The sequence below is a fragment of the Phyllostomus discolor genome, chromosome 1 (genome assembly GCF_004126475.2).
Source record: "Phyllostomus discolor isolate MPI-MPIP mPhyDis1 chromosome 1, mPhyDis1.pri.v3, whole genome shotgun sequence".
Classification (NCBI taxonomy): Eukaryota; Metazoa; Chordata; class Mammalia; order Chiroptera; family Phyllostomidae; genus Phyllostomus; species Phyllostomus discolor.
The window spans coordinates 46,105,312-46,125,832 of NC_040903.2; the positions used below are offsets into that span (position 1 = coordinate 46,105,312).

Consider the following 20,521-nt stretch of genomic DNA (forward strand, 5'->3'; position numbering starts at 1 on the left):
GAAAAAGAAAATAAAGTATTTCAAAATAAACAATGTTTCTTTTTTCTGGGAAAAAAGCAACTATCTTTACTGGATAATTTGATGACTTACATCAATATTTCTCAACATTTTTTTTTCTCCTGGACATTCAATGGGCTACACATATAGATCAAACTATAAATTATGCTTAACTTCATCTGGTGATAGCTGTCAATCCCCTTGGCTCTCCCCTACCCAAGAATGTGGTTTTCCAACCGTGAGCTGTCCCCTCATTCAGTTCAAGAGTCACTGAAATACAGGGTGGACAAAAGCAGGCTTACAATTGTTTGTATAGAAAAAGACATTAATTAATAACAATAATATAAGAATAAACCCTATGTTTTGTGCCTTCCAAACTGTAAACCTACTACTTTTGCTCATCCCTCTATATTACTCTTTTTTATAAGGAACTCCATGCTAACTTGCCATTCAAATTTACCTCCTTAAAAACATTTATATTTTTATAGTTATCATAACAAGGATTTCCATTTCATTGTTTTTGCTGAATAGCTTTTCTAACAATTATTGACAGTTTAATGAAGCTGGCAGTGAAATGGTGGTAAAGTAGGACAGAGGAGAGTAATGGGGGGAAATGGGGACAACTGTAATTGAACAACAATAAAAAATAAAAAAGAAAAAGTAAAAAAAGAAATGGTGGTAAAGTGGATTTCTTCTTCAAAATGGAAATAATTTGCATTATCAGTAGAGGCAGAAAACATGAATGTCTGAGTATTTCATCTAGGAAAAGACCTGATTGATAGTTGGGTTCAATTTATAATCTTCATTTATAAGGAACTACAAGTGAGTTGAATGCTTATCTCAATCCTTTATGCCTATTTATCAAACAGAATGATTTTAAGCTATGAATGCATTAGTTCCACTTTTCCTAGTGCAGTTATTGGGGTACTTGATAGATTGTGGAGCTTGAGGACGTCCTCTGGAACTTGGCATTCAACACTGCCCCGTGTTGACTGCAGCACTCCAGGTTTCCAAGACAAACACCACTGCTATGTCAAAGAAGGAAAGACTCCTATAATCTATAAGAAATAGATTATAGGAGCACACTCCAAACCTTAAAAGCAGGGATATTTGTGGATGTGTGGGGTGTGTGCTTGTCTCTGATTCAGGACTCATTCAGGAAATCCTGAGCCCTAGGTAAAAGCTTTTAGCAGAGGCAAGAAGGCAGGACTAGCAGCCAGAACACTTGAGATCAGGTTCTGGCTTGTCCCAAGTCACTGGGTAAATGAGGGGTCTAAGTAGCAAGAAACAACCTCTGTGAGGTTTTCTTGGTTTCTTTTTTAATATTTTATTTATTAATTTTAGATATAGGGGAAGGTGGGGAGAAAGAGAGGGAGAGAAACATCAATGTGTAGTTGCAATCATATGCCCCCTACTGGGAACCTGGCCAGCAACTCAAGGAATGTGTCCTGACTGGGAATCAAACTGGTGACCCTTTGGTTTGCAGGCTAGCACTCAAACCACTGATCCACATCAGCTAGGGTGGGGTGGTTTTTTTTTTTTTTTTGCACTTAGAAGAGTTAAAAATAATAATCTCTTCATCACTCCAATGTTATTAGTTATAAATGAGAAGAAAATTTGTGAACTGTACAGAAATAAATAAATGCAAACCATTCTAGAAGCTCCATAAATGCCATTCATTCCCTAATCAAGAGTCAAAGGACACTAGAAAATATTTACAAGTAGTACTACAAGGGCTCTATAAGGCCCTCATATACCTAAGACCACTTCGTGCACTCAAACATTGTCTTGATCCTTCTGAACTGTCCACTTAGCTCTTGTTGATATGGAACATGGAGCATAAAGAGAAAGGAGATGTTTCTGTTTATATGATGGTTAAAGACAGGTTTCAAAGAATCAAATAAACTTTGGAGTAAATTTCTGCTCTCTTAGAACTTGTTGACCATGTGATCTTGGGCAAGTTTCTTGACTTCACCTAACCTCATTTCCTCCTCTGTAAGATGAATATAATAACAGAATACACTTTCTGAAGTTGTTGCTGGGATGGCTTCAGAAACATGCCATTGGTCCTCAGGCCAGCCCCACGGACATCATCTCAGTATCAGTCCTGCACTGACTAGTACAGTTTTCACACCAAGTTGCCCAGTCTTTACATGTACAATGCAGTCTCTCATCAATAGTATTATGTCAGGAAATGGGACACAAGGGTGTGTGAAGTGTGGTCATGGGGTGAAGGAAGTAAGAAAAGAATCCTATGTGACACATCACAGCTTTGTAGGTCATCAGCAGGAAAGAGCAAAGGAAACAATGACTGAGGTTTCCTGAGCGGTGTTACCCAAAGAGCTAGAGTCAGAAAGAAGGAGACATGGATGACCCTATTGTGCCCTTGTGAGTGCTTCTGGGTGAGATCTACTGAGATGTCTTCTCAGGATTTCCAGAAGTAACTACAGAGACACAGGGGGATGGCAGAGTTGGCAGACCAGCAATAGCATAATGGGGACAATTCAGAGTAACAGGTGATGCTGTTTCTCATTTTTTCTCTTTACCCACACAAAAAATAATGGGAAAGGCTAAGTCCTGTCTTCACCATGGATGCCCCACCCCATATCCCTCCTACATAACAATTAGTTCCACAGTTGCAATGAACAACATCATTCCTGCTGACAGCTTCTCAGCTGAGTCCCCTGCATCCTTCTGATTCTCTCCTTGAGGGCTCTCTTCTTTGGACTGGGGAAGGGGGAACTAGCAGAGAGAGCTTTCTCAGCCCACAGGCAGGAGGGCCTGTGATGTTATGCCCTTGGTGGCAACCCTCACTGAGGGGCAAGAGCCGGTGGATGAGTACTCTATTTTCCAGTCTCCATTGGTTGGACAGGTTTAGAAGTTATACTATGTATCTATTTCTATATCAATATCTATATCTAAATATATATCTATCTATATTTGTATCTATATCTACATCTATGCTTATGTCATCTACATATATCTGTATCTATCTATACACTTTCCAATTCATGTTAATTTTACATTCTCTTCTAAACCCTCGAACATATTTATAATAGTTATTTTAAAATTCTTGTTTACTGATTTGATCAGTCTATCATTTCTGAGTCTATTTCTCCTGATTAACTTTTTCCCCTGGTTATGGGTCACACTTTTCTATTTTTTGGCATATATAGTAATTTTTGGTTGGATGAAATCTTGATCTTGTGTTGATGAGTGTCAAGATTTTGTTTTTGTTTTTTGTATTTTTAAAAATATATTTTATTGATTATGCTATTATAGTTGTCCCATTTTCCCCCATTCACTCCCCTCCACCCTGTACACCCTCTCCCACCTATATCCCCGCCTTTAGTTCATGTCCATGTGTCATACTTATGAGTTCTTTAGCTTCTACATTTCCCATACTATTCTTACCCTTCCCCTATCTATTTTCAACCTACATTCTATGCTACTTATTCTCTGTACCTTTTCCCCCTCTCTCCTCCTCCCACTCCCCTGTTGCTAACCCTCCATGTGATCTCCATTTCTGTGGTTCTGTTCCTGTTCTAGTTGTTTGCTTAGTTTCTTTTGGTTTTGCTTTAGGTGTGGTTGTTAATAATTGTGAGTTTGCTGTCATTTTACTATACATGTTTTTTCTTTATCTTCTTTTCTTAGATAAGTCCCTTTAGCATTTCATAAAATAAGGGCTTGGTGGTGATGAACTCCTTTAACTTGACCTTATCTGAGAAGCACTTTATCTGCCCTTCCATTCTAAATGAGAGCTTTGCTGGATAGAGCAATCTGGGATGTAGGTCCTTGTCTTTCATGACTTGGAATATTTCTTTCCAGCCCCTTCTTGCCTGTAAGGTCTCTTTTGAGAAATCAGCTGACAGTCTGATGGGCACTCCTTTGTAGGTTACTCTCCCCTTATCTCTTGCTGCTTCTAGGATTCTCTCCTTCGTTTTTACCTTGGCTAATGTAATTATGATGTGCCTTGGTGTGTTTCTTCTTGGGTCCAACTTCTTTGGGGCTCTCTGTGCTTCCTGGATTTCTTGGAAGTCTATTCCCTTTGCAAGATTGGGGAAGTTCTCCTTCATTATTTGTTCAAATAACTTTTCCACTTGTTGCTTTTCCTCTTCTCCTTCTGGTACCCCTATAATTCGGATGTTGGAACATTTAAAGATGTCCTGGAGGCTCCTAAGCTTCTCCTCATTTTTTTGAATTCTTATTTTTTCATGCTTTCCTGCTTGGTTGTTTTTTGCTTCCTTCTGGTCCACTCCATTGTTTTGAGACCCAGTTTCCTTCCCATCCCTATTGGCTCTCCGCACATCTTCCTTCATCTCTTTTATGGTAACCTGCATTTTTTTCCTCTAATTTGTGCCCAAAATCAACCAATTCTGTGAGCTTCCTGATAACCAGTGTTTTGAACTGTGCATCTGATAGATTGGCTATTTCTTGGTCGCTCAAGAGGATGGGTCCTGGGGGACTGATCTGTTCCTCTGTTGGAGACATATCTCTCTCTGTCTCTCCTTTTTTGTTTGTTTGTTTGTTTTTCCCCTGTCTGGTAGCTCTTGTTACGGTGAGGGACGGAGCCTTAGGTGTTTACCTGGGCTGGGCACTCCAGTCGCTAGATTGTGACGTTGTATATGGGGACGGGTGCAGGGGCGGGAGGGAACAATGGCGGTAGTTCCTTTCTCCTGGGATCACAGTCCCTTCTCTGGGATCCTGGGTTGCGCGCTCTGCCCTGGTCCACAATCGCTGCTTCACTGGGTCCGCCAGCCGCTGCTTGCGTACTCAGGGTCCACTGCTGCGATCTTGCGCACCTGGGAGGGCTTACGCGCCAAGTTCACGCTGAGTCCTCCCCATCCCTTGCCCACCTGGCTCCACCCCTCCTACCAGTCTGGTTGACCGGGTCTACTTCTACTTCTTGGCTGTCCGACTTCCATTCAGATAAATTCTCTATCAGTTCTGGGTATTATTCTGGCTCTAAATTGTTGTTCTAATCTTGGTTGTACGTGGAGGTATAGGTGCGTCCACCTATGCCTCCATCTTGCTGGAAGTCTAAAAATGAAATCTTATGCACCTTGGTCTTAGAGATGTTATGCAAGATTTTGTTTTCTTACTTTAGAGTCCTGATTTCTGTTCCAGCAGACAAGTAAGTTACTGGAGCAGCAACTTGATATTTCTGAGGCTGTTTTTCAGCTTTCTTAGGGTGGTCGAGAGAGAATTCTTTGCCCTAGTGTTGCATTGCTAAGTCATATCCCGTCTATGTCTTTCTTGAAGGTCCTGAGTATTCACAAGTTCTCTCCACTCTAAAAAGTCAGACTTCAGTTATCTCCCTGACCCATGTGAGGCCTGAGAATTGCTCAGTTTCACCTTGTGCATATGTGACTTGGTATTGATCAGAGATCCAATGGAACCTTGATGCAGATTTTGGACCTCTATTTTTTCTGAATGGATGTCTCCTTTCTGCAACTCAACTCCATAACTTCAAGTCACCTCAGTTTCCCTGTGTCTCCTCAATTCCTCAAGACCTATTACCTTAAGGTCTTCCTCTTGGCTCAGTGCTCCGGAATTGCTTCGGCAAAAAGCTGGTGTAATCATGGACCTAAACTTCTTAGGTTTCTTTTCTTAGGGACCCTAGTCTTTCAATGACTGTTGTCTAATATCTAAAAACAATAGTTTCATATATTTGTTGCATTTTCTAGTTGTTTATGGCAGAAGGTTAAGACTCCCTTTTACTCCAGCATGGCTGGAAATGGAAGTCTTGGTGGAACAATTCTGAGGAACATTTCTCAGAGATGCCATGGCAAAATTAAGTTCTAGTTATCTATAGTGGTATCTCATTTATGACACAGACTTTATTAGCCTTTTTCTCCTTCTTATTCCACATCCCCCCACTTCCTCACTTGTTCTTCCTATAATCATTTTTGAGATAAACTACTGCATGCAAGGGTTTTTATCAGAATCTGCTTTTGGAGGAATCCAAATTAGATCCCTTGGAGTCCCTCAAAATTAAGTATGAGGGCTAAGACTGTTGTAGTATTTTATTAAGAAATATAATACCAGAGAATCTGGAGGGAGAACAGTGTGAAATGGGGCAGAGAAAAGTGATAACAGGAAAGTGCACAGCCATACCTACACTGACCATCATGAAGTACAACAAATTTCCTCACTTCCCAAGCAGATATTGTGTTTGTTTTCTTATTCTGAAGAAACTATAAAATTGACTCAAAATAAGAAGTAGGAGTGGCTAGATTTACATTAGAGCGTCATAGATCACCCAAGCAGCAGGGCATCAGCCTCTGATTCTTCTTTCTTGGCTGAAGTTGAAGTCAAACCCTAGAAGCCATATCTGTAAGGCCCTAAAGTGGATGTGGTTGGGGGAAGAGTTGACCAAACCTACACCCAGGACCCAATTTTTACCTGTGAAGAGGATGCTACTCCTATTGACATTTTGTTCTCCAAATTAAATGTGATTTTTTTAAAAAAAGTGAGAGGTAATTGCAATTGTGCCTTTTGCTTTCAACAGTTCGCTGAGGAAGAAATCACATAATTTGGAGAGCAAGAAACAAGTCAAATGTTAAAACCAGGAAGTGATCTTATAGCAGCCAGGCAGGGGCTTGTTCAGTTCAAATTCTAAGAGATCATACAGAAAAATGGTTCTTTCATTTTATAAATGGAACGGTAGAGGCTCAGAAACCACTAAGTAATTGCCAAATGTCACAGAACCATTTTATTTAAAAATGGACTAGAACTTAGCTTTCTGATATTTAGTACCAGGCTGTTTTTATTAACTAGATCATTCTGGTAATTGTCAAAGAGGATTATTATCTTGAAATCTTGATTCTAGGACTGGCTTTCTAAAATTTGGAGAACAAATCTCCGAGTGCTAATTAATAACCAACAGTTGATTCATACCACATGCTAATGTTGGGTAGTCTAAAAGAAATATGATGAATATTGTGGCCAAACAATTTAAAGTAAAAAGTGGGTTCAGCCACTTTGTGTGATCTGCTAAATTACTTTCTCAGTTATCTATTGTCTTCCCAAAATGTAGTGACTTAAAACAATAACCATTTTGTTCTTGCTCATGACCCCACAAGTCATCAGTTTAGGCTAGTTGATGCAAAAGTTGGGCTGGGATCACCTGGGTGGTTCTTCCGATAGTCTCTTCTGCAGTCACTCAAGTGGCTATAGTCATCTGGTGACTTAAGCAGGACTGCTTCACTTACATGGTGGTTGTTGCTAGCTGTTGGCCGGGCATCACGTTTCTATCAGATGAATTCTACTGCCTTCTTACAGTGACAGCAGCATTTCAAGAGGGCAGGAGTGGATGTTCCTAGGTTATTTGCATTTCTGACCTGGAGTATCCACATCACTTTTACCACATCCTATTGGCCACAGCAAGCCACTAAGTCAGCACAGAGCCAAGGCATTTGGGAAATAGATTCCACAGCTTTAGGTGAGTAGCTGCTAAGAATTTGTGGCTATTTTTAACCTTTTACAATTATTTAACATTTCTGAGACATTCAGCTTCCTCAACTATAAGAAACATGCCTTACAAAGTTTCTAGATAATATACAAAAAGTTCATAAAGGTTTATTGATGGAAAGCAAAGCTCAATAAATGATCATACTATTATCACATTATAATGTATCTCTATTAGTGTACATAAATATTTTTTGAGATAATCTCTTTTTGTATTTCTTTTTAAAATTTTATTTATTTATTTTTTGAGAGGGAAGGGAGGGAGAAAGAAAGAGAGAGAGAAACATCAATGTGTGGTTGCTGGGGGCTGTGGCCTGCAATCCAGGCATGTACCCTGACTGGGAATCGAACCTGTGACACTTTGGTTCGCAGCCCACATTCAATCCACTGAGCTACACCAGCCCGGGCTAGTGTACATAAATATTTTAAAGAATGGAACACAAGATTACAATTAAAAATAGGATTTTTTTAAGTGACTTACTCCTTTGTATAGGTCTCAGGCTTGTGAAAAATTCACCTAATAAAATACATTGTCTATAAAACCTTAGAAGTTGACAATCTGAGCATTTTAAACAATCTAGACCTAATTGTAAATTAATTCTGCTCCAGTTCTAGCATAGATTTTAGTAGGTCTAGAATTAGACCTACCCAGATCTTTTATAATCACCTGCTTAACAAACTTAACACCTACTATGATGTCATAAGCCCGTCTTTAAAGTTTTAAAAAATGAAATTATTTTGGGTCTTTCTACATTGCTTATCCTATCTTTGTATACTTCCATATTACCATCATGATATTTACACATGCTGCTGATAGCATTCATGACCTCTACTTAGTACAAAAGAATAATGAGACTCAGAGAAATTAAGGTTATATCTGAATAGTGTTTCTAACTGACTTGCAGCTTTTGGGTTTATAAAAAGGCCAAGACCTGATCAGTCAATTGAATGTTGGCAAGTTATATTAAAATGGACCTCATTTTGAGACTGAAGTAACTTTTTTCCCTTCCTTGGCATGCCAAGACCATTGCCTTAGTCTGTAACTGCTGCTATAACACAATACCCTGGACTGGATAGCTTCTATAAACAACAGAAATTTATTTCTCCTAGTTCTGGAGGCTGGAAGTCCAAGATCAGGGTGCCAGCATCGCAAACTAGCCCTCATGCCATTACAGAATGGAAGGGTGTAGAGGGCTCTGTGGCAGCTCTGTGACCAGGGCACTGTTCCCATTCCTGTGGACTCCACCCTCACGAGCCTGCAACCACCTCCCAAAGGCTCTGCCTCCTAACACTGTGGCTTTTGGGGTTAGGATTCCAACATGTGAATTTGGGGGAGACAAACATTGAGACCATAGCAACTCTTAACAAACCTGTGCCTCTTTGCACATTTCTCTGTCTGGAATGTTTATCAGCCTTCTGTTACAACAGGCATCCTTTCGTTTCTAACCATTCCAATGTTACCTGTAGAGTCTTCCCTCCCCTCCTCCTCTGGCCAAGTCTAACCTCCTCTGCCTCAGGGTGCTTCAGGTGCCTAACTAGTATAATACAGATCACCTTTTGTGTTTAATTTGCTTACATCTGTCTTTCCAAACAGGCTGTGAACTTCTCAAGAGGAGAAACTCAATTTTTATTCTTTAAATGATGCGGACCCAAGCTCAAGGGGTCTGCCACATTGTGGATAAGGCACAAGAAATCCACACACACTACTGAGTCCCTTTACAGAAAACAAAGGAGATGCTGCTGCTAATCACATTACAGAAGAAGGATATTTGCAAATGCAAAGGGAAAAGTGGTTGAACCAGTTACATTCATCCTTGGAAGGTTTAGCATGGATTTTAGGAGGTTACTTTGCAGTAAATGTTTGCTGCCTCAATTCAGGGCAAAGGAGTTTTAGCAAAAGCAAATCTCATAGCAGTCTAGGTACAATGCAGGCCTGATTCCCCATGGGAGAACCTATCCATGGGCGTGGGTCCTATGCATCTCCAAGTGGGAGCTGGGCCCATGCCATGCAGAATGGTCTCCTGTATTTAAATATCTAGTTCCCAGCAGGTATTTAAGGGCCCTGCCATGTAAGAAATGCTCAATGAGAATTGGAAAATGTATCGTATTATTCAAGTTGGGTTTATCTTTGGACTATTACTAATTCTTCAGTTAAATGCTATTATGAGTTGAATTATGTTCCCCTCCCAAATTCATCAGTGAAAGTCTTAACCCCTAGTACCTCATTTGGAAACAGGGTCTTCACAGATGTAACCAAATGAAAGTGAGGTCATTTGGGTGGGTCCTAATCCAACATGACTCATCTTCTTATGAAAAAGGGAAATTCAGGGACAGACATATGTACACAGTGAGAACACCATGTCAAGCTGAAGATGACTATCTACCACTGAGGAGAGAGGCTTGAAACAGCCCCCTGTCTCACTCACAGCCCTAAGAACATATCAGCTTTGCCAATACCTTGATCTTGGACTTCTACCCTCTATAACTGTGAGACAGCTTCTGTTTTTAAGCCACCTAGTCTGTGGTACTTTGTTATGGTAGCACTAGGAAATAAATACAAACACTTTAGTGTTTGATTTGCTAATGCGAAAAAATGTATTAAGTATGGTATAATTAAGGTCTCATATATCTTAAGGAACAAAAATTGAAGCTCATAGTTCCCTGTTAGATAATTCAGTTTCATGTGTGTTGAAACTGCTGCCTTCAAACCAAAAGTTAACTGTACTTTGCTGTTTGGAGGACAAGGGTTAGTATAGTCTGAACTTCAGTTTCTTTGCAGATTATTCATAGTGCACATATAGTTAGAGTTTGTAGGTGATTTTATGACTGAGTTGGATTATGCAAATAAGCATAAAAGCCAAAAGCAAGTACTTGCTGTGGAAAAGCATCTTAATTTCCTACTTTGTACAAGTATAACCTTTGAAACCTATATAGATATTCTTGTGATTCCATCCTGCAAGTCACCATTAACTGCAACTGGACCTGAGCCCTTAACAATTGCAAAGTTTCATTACTTTCAGAAACAATAGGTTCCTTGTTCTACTCAACAAATTCACCTCAACCTACCCCAACCCCCAAATTAAACAAAACTTGAAAAACAAACCCTGCTTCCTTTTTGGCTTGTAAGTGGCACTTACAAAGTGTCACTTTGCAAACGTGGCACTTGGAAATTGCTTCTTTCATTCTTCAATGGAAAGAGAGAATGCAAGAAGCACAAAAAATTCCCAGGGCTACAGAGAGCACATAAAAGGGGGCTGTAGTGTTGATTCCACCATTTAGACAAGGATCAAGGTCAAGCACAGACATGGCTGCTGAGAGCTCACGAACATACCTACTTCTGGCGGTCCTTGTCCTGGGTATCTTTGGTAAGCCAATCGTGTCTTTTGTCCTTTCTGTCTAGGCAGTAGAAAACTTCAGAGACAATATCAGATCTAAGAGATTGTGTTTGGCATCAGGCAAAATGTAGAAACTGAAATCAATTCCTAAGCAGAATGTATATTTAGGTTTCAGAGTGTCATGAAATTTATTCAATTAACTTAATTTTTAAAAATCTGTTTAACTTCCTAGAAATATATGACCTAATGGTCTGTGTTTTTCTTATTAGAGATGACAGCAAGAACATTACTGCAAATAGGTTTAGGATGTTCATTTAATGATGGTAGGCAAATAGAAATCACTACCTTTAAATAATAGAATTCACACAAAATCCTTATGTTTACATCTCTTCATAGAAGGAAATCAAGTTGACTTTACTATTAAATAAGTTTTTTATATTTTTAAGCAATGAATTATTGATCTAGTGTAATTACCAGTTTCTCAAACATAGTAGATGCCCAATAAATGTTCATTGGTCAGCAGCACAGCAGATGATTAGCTGTATGATTGTCTCCCTAGATATTTCTATCAGTACTTATTTTGTGTGTTGACTACCCTGCTGCATTGATTTCAAATTTCAGGTAAAGAATTAAGCATCATGGCTATCTTTGTTCTTACTTAGGGTTTTGTTTTGCTTTTCTCCAACAGCTGATCCCTGTGAGAGCCAAGAGTTGCGATGTCAGTGTATTCAGACCCATTCTTCTTTTATTCCTGTCAAATTCATCTCAAAAGTTCAGCTGATCCTTGAAGGTGCCTCCTGCAGCAGAAAAGAAATTATGTAAGTAGTGAAGATATGGGGAGAATAGAAGCCTCTAATACCAGACTTTCCTTTTTTTAACTTTTCCCCAGTTGTTTTGAGATATAAGTGATATACATCATACATTTAAGGTGCACAACATTATGGTTTGAGATGGTATATTGTGAAAAGATTATTGCAATAAGTTTAGTGTCCATCAATTCATATAGATACAATCAAATACATATAGTTACATATAGATGTAATAAAAAGAGAAAGTAAAAAAAGAAAAAATGTATTCTTCTTGTGTTTCTGACTTAAGAGAGTAAATCTTAAGAATTCACATACATCTGAAACATTTATCTGTCTATCTATAACCTCACATCTTCTTTATATATTCATCCATCAGTGGACACTTAGGTTGTCTCTGTGTCTTGGCTATTGGAAATAATGCTGATATGAACATGGTAGAGCAGTTACCCAAGTATAGTGGGTTTTTTCCTCCTTTTGATATATTTCCAGAAGTGGAATTGCCAAATCACATGTAGTTTTACTTTTAACATTTTGAAGATCCTCCACCCTGTTCTCCATAGTGGCTGTGCCAACTTATATTCCCACCAGCAGAACACAGGGTTCCTTTCCCCACATCCTCGCCGGCACTTGTTTTCTCTCATCTCCTTGATGACAGCCACTCTAGCAGGTGTGAAGGGGTACCTCACTGGGGTTTTCATTTGCATTTCTCTAATGATGAGAGATATTGAACACTTTCTCATGTCTGTGGACCATGTGTATATCTTTGGAAAGAATGTCTATTTGGGTATTTTGTAGTACTGTGCTTTTCAAAGTGGGCATGCACTGACAAATGTACTAAATTGAGAGTATAGGAGACCAGGCTCTGAACGTTATCCCTGCACAGTGTGGGGAGATAATTGCCCAGTGTTTATGCTCTCATTTCTAAAAAAATCATGTACCTGCTCCAGAAATAAAAGGCTCTCTAGTGGGAACATGATTAGGATATGAATTCTTCTAAGTGGATGTTGAAGTCCATGAACATGAACAATAAGCAAAGATACATGGTCTTCTGTAAGGATACATGGATAATCTTGACTGTTTGAAAATCTCTCCGTTACACGTTGAAACACACAACAAGTCCAATATGGTCTAATGGCTCTGGAGGTCAGCTTGACAACCTTTCTGAAGTATCAGCCTACAATTACAGAGCTTAGCGCCTGTGGGAAACACTTCTGTATTTTATCAAAACTTTTTTTTATTGTGAACTATACCATGCATACTGTTTTAGTTGTTCTTTGCTTAGTAACACTTTGCCATGACTTGGTGACTTAAAATAAATCTATTTATTATCTCATTGTTCTGTAGGTCAGCAGTCCAAGTGGCTTCACCTCTACCATGTCACACAATTATCATGTTTTTTTGTTGTTGTGAGAACTCTTAGGGTTTCATAAGGGGCTAAAGTCAAGGTGTCAGCAGGGCTGAAGTCCCATGTGGAGGCTCTGGGTGGGAATCCATGTATAGGATTATTTATGTGGTTGGCTGATTTCAGCTCCTTGAAGTTGTAGGACTAAGTGTCCCTATTCTTGGTCCAGGGTTGCTCTCAGCTCCCAGAAGCTGCTTTCAAATCTGTCTCTTGAATGTGTCTCATGCTTCTAATCTCTCTCACTTCTGCAGAGACAACTCCCTGCTTTTAGGGACCATGCATTAGGCCCACCTGAATAATCACACTTTGTTTTAATTCAGTCAACTGCGTAGAAACCTTAACTATATCTGCAAGATCCCTTTTGGTATGTAATGTGACATAGTTGTGGGTTTGATATCCCGTCGAGCTCACCTTCCTGGCAATTAGGGAGAGAAACTCAGTGGGCCTTCTTAGGATTCTACTTAAGCATAGATGCAAAAGAGTGTATGAATACATATCTATAAAGTTTAAAGAGTAACAATACCCCACTCACTTGCCACGCAGGCAAAAATCTAGAACATAATTATTACATATAAAAGATCCACATGTGATCTCATGTTATGGGCTGAATTTTGTCCTTTGCAAATTTTTATGTTGAAGTCCTAATCTTCAATACCTCAGAATATGACTGTTTGGAGGTAGAGCTTTTCAAAAATTAAGTTTAAGTGGGGTCATAAAGATGGAACCTAATTCAATATGACTGGTGTCCTTTTAAGAAGATGAAGAAACACCAGAAATGTGTGTACAGGGAGAAAAGGCCTTATGAGTACACAGAAGACAGCCATCTGCAAGTCAAGGCAAGGGGCCTCAGAAGAAACCAAATCTGCCAACATCCTGATCCATAGCCTCCATCACTGTGAGAAAACAAATTTCTATATTTTAAGGCACCCAGCCTGTGTTATATTGTTATGATAGTAAACTAATACAACTCTCAAATCATATACTTACCCCAAGCCAAAAAGTAACTGCTGTTTTAAACTATGATATTTCTTGCATTTAAAAATCTTTTTAACACCAGTGTATAAAACATAAAACAGCCGTGGCTGGTGTGTCTCAGTGGATTGATCACTGGTCTGTGAACCAAAGGGTCGCTGGTTTGATTCCCAGTCAGGGCACATGTCTGGGTTGTTGGCCAGGTCCCTGGTGGGGGATGTGGGAGAGGCAGCCACACACTGATGTTTCTCTCCCTCTCTTTCTCCCTGCCTTCCCCTCCAGCTAAATAAATAAATAATCAAAAAGAAAATTAAAAATAAAAACCTAAAACAATTACTATTTATTTTGTCTGTGTTATGGACTGAATGTGTTCCCACACCCCACATTAGTATGTTGAAATCCTAACCCCTAATGTGGTGATATTAGGAGCCTTTGGAAGGTGGTTAGGTCATGGAGGTGGAACCCTCATGAATGGGATTAGAACCCTTACAAAAGAGACCATAGACAGCTCTTTTACCCTGCCACAGTGGGAGGACACAGCAAGAAGATGGTCATTCATGAACTAGAAAGTAGATTTTCACCAGACACTAAAAGTGCCTGAACTTTGACCTTGAACTTCCCAACCTCCAGAATTGTGAGAAATAAAACAAATATTTGTTGTTTAAGTCAATACTTTTGTAATAGGAGCGGAAATGGACTAAGGCTGCTTTTGAAGTTTAGGTCAAAGAAATCACACCAAATGTATTTTTTTTTGTGACTTGCTTCTATTATTCAATATTATATTCTTCAATACACACATTTTGATGTGCTTAGATGTAGTTAATTCAATGTCAGTGATATTCATTGTAGGAATATTAAATCGATAAATACAAAATTCTTTTATCCAATCCACAATTGGTGCACATTTGGGGTTTTTCCAGGTTTTTCCTATTATCCACATTTTATATCTCCTGATTCATGTATATGAGAATATCTGAAAACTATTGCTGGGTTTAGGGTGTTCACATCTTCAACCTTACTAGGTATTGCCATACTATTACAGCTGACACACTTTCCTGCATTTAATCATCTGGTGCATCACATACTGGCCAATAACTGGTTCTGGCAATTTGATGGGTAGAAATTGCTATCTTTTATTTTCCCATTAACATGTATCTATTATTAATGAGGTTGAAAAATTTTTCATATATTTTGTGCATTTGTGTCCGTGAAATTACTATCAACTTCTTTGCTACTTTTGCTGTTTGGATATTATCGTTTCCTCCATTGACTCACAGGTTTTCTTTACGTAGTCTGGATATTAATCCTGTGTCAGATATTTATATTAAAAAAACTCTCTTTTCATTTTGGGATTCATAGGTTCATTCTTCATATGGAATTTTCTTAATTAACATAAATGTACATTTAACAATATGCTCTTTTCTGGTTAGCAGATTTAGTATTTTGTCTCAAAAAAACTTCCTGTCACAGAGTTTATAAAAATATACTTCTGTTTCTTTCTTCTAAAATTTTTACAGTTTGGGGGGTATTTAAAAATTTAACAAACCCAGAATTGATTTTTGTATATGATGTGATGAAATTATCAAAGTTTTATATTCTATATAGTTTATCAATAGTTCCAACACTATTTATTAAAATATCATCATTTGCCCACTGATCTACAATGCTACTTCTGCTATAAGTTGAGTTCTCCTAGTGTGTAAGGGTGGTTCTGACCTCTTTATTGTCTCATTAATTGATTTGTCTATACTTGTACATCATCTTTATTATTAATACTTTATAGTAATTCTTAACATCAGGAAAGGAAAATTCCCCCATCTTCTTCAGAGTGGCTCTTCTTTTCTTGGACTTTTGCTCTTCCTCATCAATCTCAGAAGCAGCTTGCAAATTTGCACTAATTAAGTGCAAATTGTGTATAATTGTGAGTATAATTTCTTTGAAATTATAGATTAATTTGCAAATTATTTATATCTTCATGAGTCTGAGCTTTCTATTTCAAGAACATAGGGTAGCCCCCATTTATGGGGGTCTTTTATAATGTCTTCAAAGTTTTACGATTTTTCTCTACAAAAACCTTTTATTCTTATTATTAAAAAACATCAACTGTTTACTTGGGTAGTCACATCTTTTGGGATTAATGACAATTTAATTTTCCTCTTTTGAAAAAACTTGTACTTTTTATTTGCCTTTCTAGCTTGGCAGAAATGGCCATGATAGTAGTAGGCACCCTGTCTTGTTTCCGCATTCAAAGGGAATACTTCCAAGTTTTTACCACTCTTCATGATGCTTTGTGGCTATCTTTGTATTGGTAATTTGCTAAGGAGCTACTATTATATTATCATCATTATGTTTTTATAATTGAGTATTAAATTGTGTTATTTACTTAAACGCTCAGTGTAGTAAGATGATCTGTTCTTCATGTGATGAACTTCAAGGGAGTCAAGCTTTGTGGTTCTGTAAAGTGCAGTTGAAAACTACAGAATTAATTTAAATAAGCCAAATAAGCAAAGTATGTTCTGTCTCTTCCAGCAATAAAGGAGACTTATTGTGAGACTAAAAACTAAAAAAATTAACATATATATAATTGTAAAATACACAGTAAGGGGTTGATGACTGGCAGCCTAGAAGGTATTATATTTATGCAGATTTTCCAGAGTTTAGCTCCGTACCTTGTACATCCTAAAACCAATAAATGTTTGCTGATTAATTCATATCTAAAAAATCTCTATGAAAAGATACTATTTCAGTTGATTAAAAGTAATTTAGTTGTACATACTGATGTGATTAAAAGTCATATTCTAATAATATGATTAATATATTTTGAGAAAATTGTGTGCTTATTTTAAACATATGCATTAACTTTTGCAGATATTCTAATGAATAAATTTAAAGCATTATTGAGTACAGTTATTATTTAAATAAAACACTCTTTTCTTTCCAGAGTCACACTGAAAAGTGGAAAATTAGTTTGTTTGGATCCTGAAGCTGAATGGGTGAAGACCATTATCAAAAAGATTTTAGACAGGTACAATTAATACCAGGGATACCCTCATTCATATCCATGCTCTCTATTTTCTTTTAATTAAATATGTATTTAGAAAACATACAAGCTCTTCTATACATTAGAATAAAATTACAATAAGATTAGAATAAGTCTATACTACAGAATCCAAAAGTGTGGTCCCTAGACCAGCAACATAAGTGTCACCTGACAATTTGTTAGAGATGCAAATTCTTAGCTCTTATCTCCAACCTACGGGATCAGAAACTCTGAGGTTGGGCCAAACAGTCTATTTCTTATTGTTGTTCAGTTACAGTTGTCCCCATTTTTCCCCCATTACTCTCCCCTGCCCTACCCACCCCCCACTTCCCACATTCAGTCCTAATCCCAACCCACACTCCTCCCTAGCCCCCCCCACACACACTTGTCTTTGTCCTTGGGTCCTTTATACATGTTCCTTCATTTGACCCTTCCCCTTTTTTACCTTGTTATCCTCTTCCTCCCTCCCCTCTGGTTACTGTCAGTTCTTTATTTCCATGTCTCTGGTTCTATTTTGCTCACTTGTTTGTTTTGTTGATTAGGTTCCACTTATAGGTGAGATCATATGGTATTTGTCTTTCATTACCTGGCTTATTTCACATAGCATAATACTCTCCAGCCTACAGTCTATTTTAACAAGCTCTCTAGGTGATTCTGATGCATGCTCAAGTTTAAGAGCCACTACTCCACACCTTCTATTTAACATAATACCCAAATACCCTCCTTGAATGTGAAAGTGATTGGAAATTATTAGAAGCTGTCTTATGCAGCCCAGCTAGGCAGATGATAGACCAATTTGATAAAAGAAATATAAGAGAAAAAAATTCCCCCCTTTGAAAAAAATGTATTTCTGACAGCAGTTCTAGAAACGAAACCCCAAGTGGAATTTGCAAACTGATGGTCGGAGCAGGTGTCATGGGGACTGGCAGGTGATGATCAGAGCGCATTTGGATTAATTTATGAAAAAAAGTTCGGTTTTTTTGAAGTTTATTATTTTTTTAAATTTTAATTGTTGTTCAAATACAGTTTTCTGCCTTTACCTCCATCCCAGCCCACCCCCTGCCCTTCCTTGTTTTGTTTTGTTTTGCTTTTTTAGATTTTTAAGTCATAGCAGTGGCATAAAGAAAGAGGTGATTGATCATGATGAAAAACAGCCTAAATTTTGTCATTTTAAAATTGAAAAATAAAATGGAAAACAAATTAAGGGTTTGTGAAGCTTATGATTCACCTGAGGGTCCTCTTAGTAGTTGAATGATGTCAACTGCTAAGGGGGGAGGACCTTGAGCTTTTTGATCCTGTAGCCAGGGTTCAGTGTTCCAGATCCACCAGCTGTAAGTTGTGTCATTCTGGATAATTCACTTAACACTGGGGATTTACATACTTTAATTTTGTTCTTATTTTGAGCTATCATGGGAGAAATGGAGATAATACACATAAAGTATCTAATTGTGGCCATTATTAATTTTCAATCTACCAAATACATGGACTTTTTTCTTTATGTTTTTTCTTACAAACGACTACACATGAGTCATCCTGTATGTCTGTATAGTGACACGTCACTCTGCTTATATTATAGAACCTCTAACTGATGGTCAGCACAAGGAGCATCATATCCCATGGATATCAAGAGCCCTTGGTTTCATCGTGAGCTTGGACATCCTTCAGAATTTTCTTTAAACTCGCACCAATTTATGCCAATTTAGGACTATAATGAACTGCCTTCTCTATGCTGCAGACCTAAAGGTTGTTTTCAATCAGGTGATTGGCTATGTGACAGGAGAATAATGGAAGGAAAGGCCATGTAATTTCTGTTATGCAGGAAAGGTAGTCCCCAAAACTCATAGAGTTGGTACAAGGTTTCTCTGCTAGGCTCAATATTTTACCTCTCCACACAGCTCCCCTACAACCCTTTGGTCCACTTAATTTCCTAGCTAACTCTGGCATTTTACTACTGGTTTTCTCTCTACCCCATCTTTTGATATCAACCTTAATAACATCAGTAAGTTTTTTACAATTAATTTATCAACACTCCAGTCTCAATGCTCAACCTTTTGAGCCCCAAAGATCTTAACCTCCACCCCATTGTAGTCACCCACAACTTTGGATCTCAGTATAAAGTAAGATTACTTATCTACAGTGTTCAAAACTAAAATACTTCTTTTAGAGGAATTTTTCATTCATTATAAGATCTAAAATAGACTTCATTAAGAAGAAAATGAGATGTCATACAGCTTTACATAAAATTTCCTTAACTTTTGACAATTCACTTTTAAATTAAGCAAGCTTAATAGATAACATCAGCCAAGAGTAGAAGTGATCCACCCTAGGAAATGTAAGGAGGAGGGGGATGAAATTCATGACCACCAAGACCCAGGAAAGATCACGGAAGGAAGAGATGGGAAACACAGAGTTAAAATAATGGTCTAATTATTGAACTTCTTAAAATTTCTGCATATGTGACACCATATTAAGTCAAAAACCATAATTTTTTCTTACTGTTTCAAGAGAAATGTGTAAGCGGATGAGTGATATTTTCATGAAGTCAATGAATAAGAATGCTTCTTCAGAAACTGTCTTTGTTATTTAGGGTTACTATAACAAATCATCATGGACTGGGTGGCTTAAACAACAAACATTTATTTCTCACAGTCTGGAAGCTGGAAATCTGAGGTCAGAGTGCCAGTGTGGTCAGGTTTCTGGTGAAGGTCTTCTTCCTGTCCATCTTCTTGCTGTCTTCTTGTGGTGGAAAAAGAGAGAGCTAGCTCTCTTGTTTTTCCTTTTAAGGACACCAATATTATTCATGAGAGTTCCACTCTATGACTTAATTTCTTTCCAAAGGCCCCACTTTCACATACCATCACAAAGAGATTAGGATTTAACATATGAACTTTGGAGGGACACAGATATTGACTATGTAGCAGAAATGGATTCAGCACATAAGCACTAGAACCCTCAGAAATTTTCTTAACATCTGTTATGTCTTTGCCTCTCTCTGCTGGCTCAAGTTTTCCCCCCCTTTCTTTCTGCTCTCCTAATCTCTATAGCAAGTTGTCCATGAATGTTGCTTTCCCTAAGGTTCAATTTCCAACTCTTAGGATAGAAGACCTTATTGGCCATAATAATTAAGGTATCCACACAGGTCCAATCAACTGTGGCCAAGGGACCATGGTTACATGGTGCTAACAAGGCTACCTGGGACCCACTGCTGTAGAATGCAGAAACATTTTCCAGAGAAGTGAGAGCTTTTTAATGAATGAATTGGGCAGGTGCCTCCACAGGGTTCTATCACTGCATACATGCATCTGCATATGCAAGGGGGAAAACAAAGCCAGCTAAGCTGAAATAGAGCCCTAGGCAAGAAAAGATTTGGGCTGTATGATTCTGAGCAAGTATCCAAACATCTCTATACTCAGTTGTGAATACGAACACATGGAAAAACAATACTAACCAAGGTATCTCTATCCCTTGTAGGATTGCTAAAAGGAGATAATAAATT

The 20,521-nt window shown here is 38.1% G+C and overlaps 1 protein-coding gene across 2 annotated transcripts; it reads left to right on the top strand.

Moving 5' to 3' along the window:
- The first annotated feature begins 10,658 nt into the window (after positions 1-10,658).
- LOC118499766 (C-X-C motif chemokine 15-like) lies at positions 10,659-19,408 on the top strand. 2 transcript variants are annotated; one of them, XM_036022041.1, is made up of 4 exons: positions 10,659-10,832; positions 11,491-11,620; positions 16,927-17,010; positions 17,886-17,990. In XM_036022041.1, the coding sequence occupies exons 1-4, from the start codon at positions 10,772-10,774 to the stop codon at positions 17,956-17,958; spliced, it is 348 nt and encodes a 115-aa protein (XP_035877934.1). In that variant the 5' UTR covers positions 10,659-10,771; the 3' UTR covers positions 17,959-17,990. The 2 variants fall into 2 exon arrangements, with proteins under 2 accessions (XP_035877934.1, XP_035877938.1); XM_036022045.1 differs by lacking the exon at positions 17,886-17,990 and adding an exon at positions 18,602-19,408 and having other exon boundaries at positions 10,664-10,832.
- The last annotated feature ends 1,113 nt before the right edge of the window (positions 19,409-20,521 follow it).

Excerpts from the sequence above, each read along its gene's own strand:
- LOC118499766 (XM_036022041.1), top strand. The coding sequence starts at position 10,772 with ATGGCTGCTGAGAGCTCACGAACATACCTACTTCTGGCGGTCCTTGTC. Across the intron at positions 10,833-11,490 it reads CCTTGTCCTGGGTATCTTTG|CTGATCCCTGTGAGAGCCAA; the intron begins GTAAGCCAATCG and ends TTTCTCCAACAG. Across the intron at positions 17,011-17,885 it reads ATCAAAAAGATTTTAGACAG|TTCTAGAAACGAAACCCCAA; the intron begins GTACAATTAATA and ends TTCTGACAGCAG.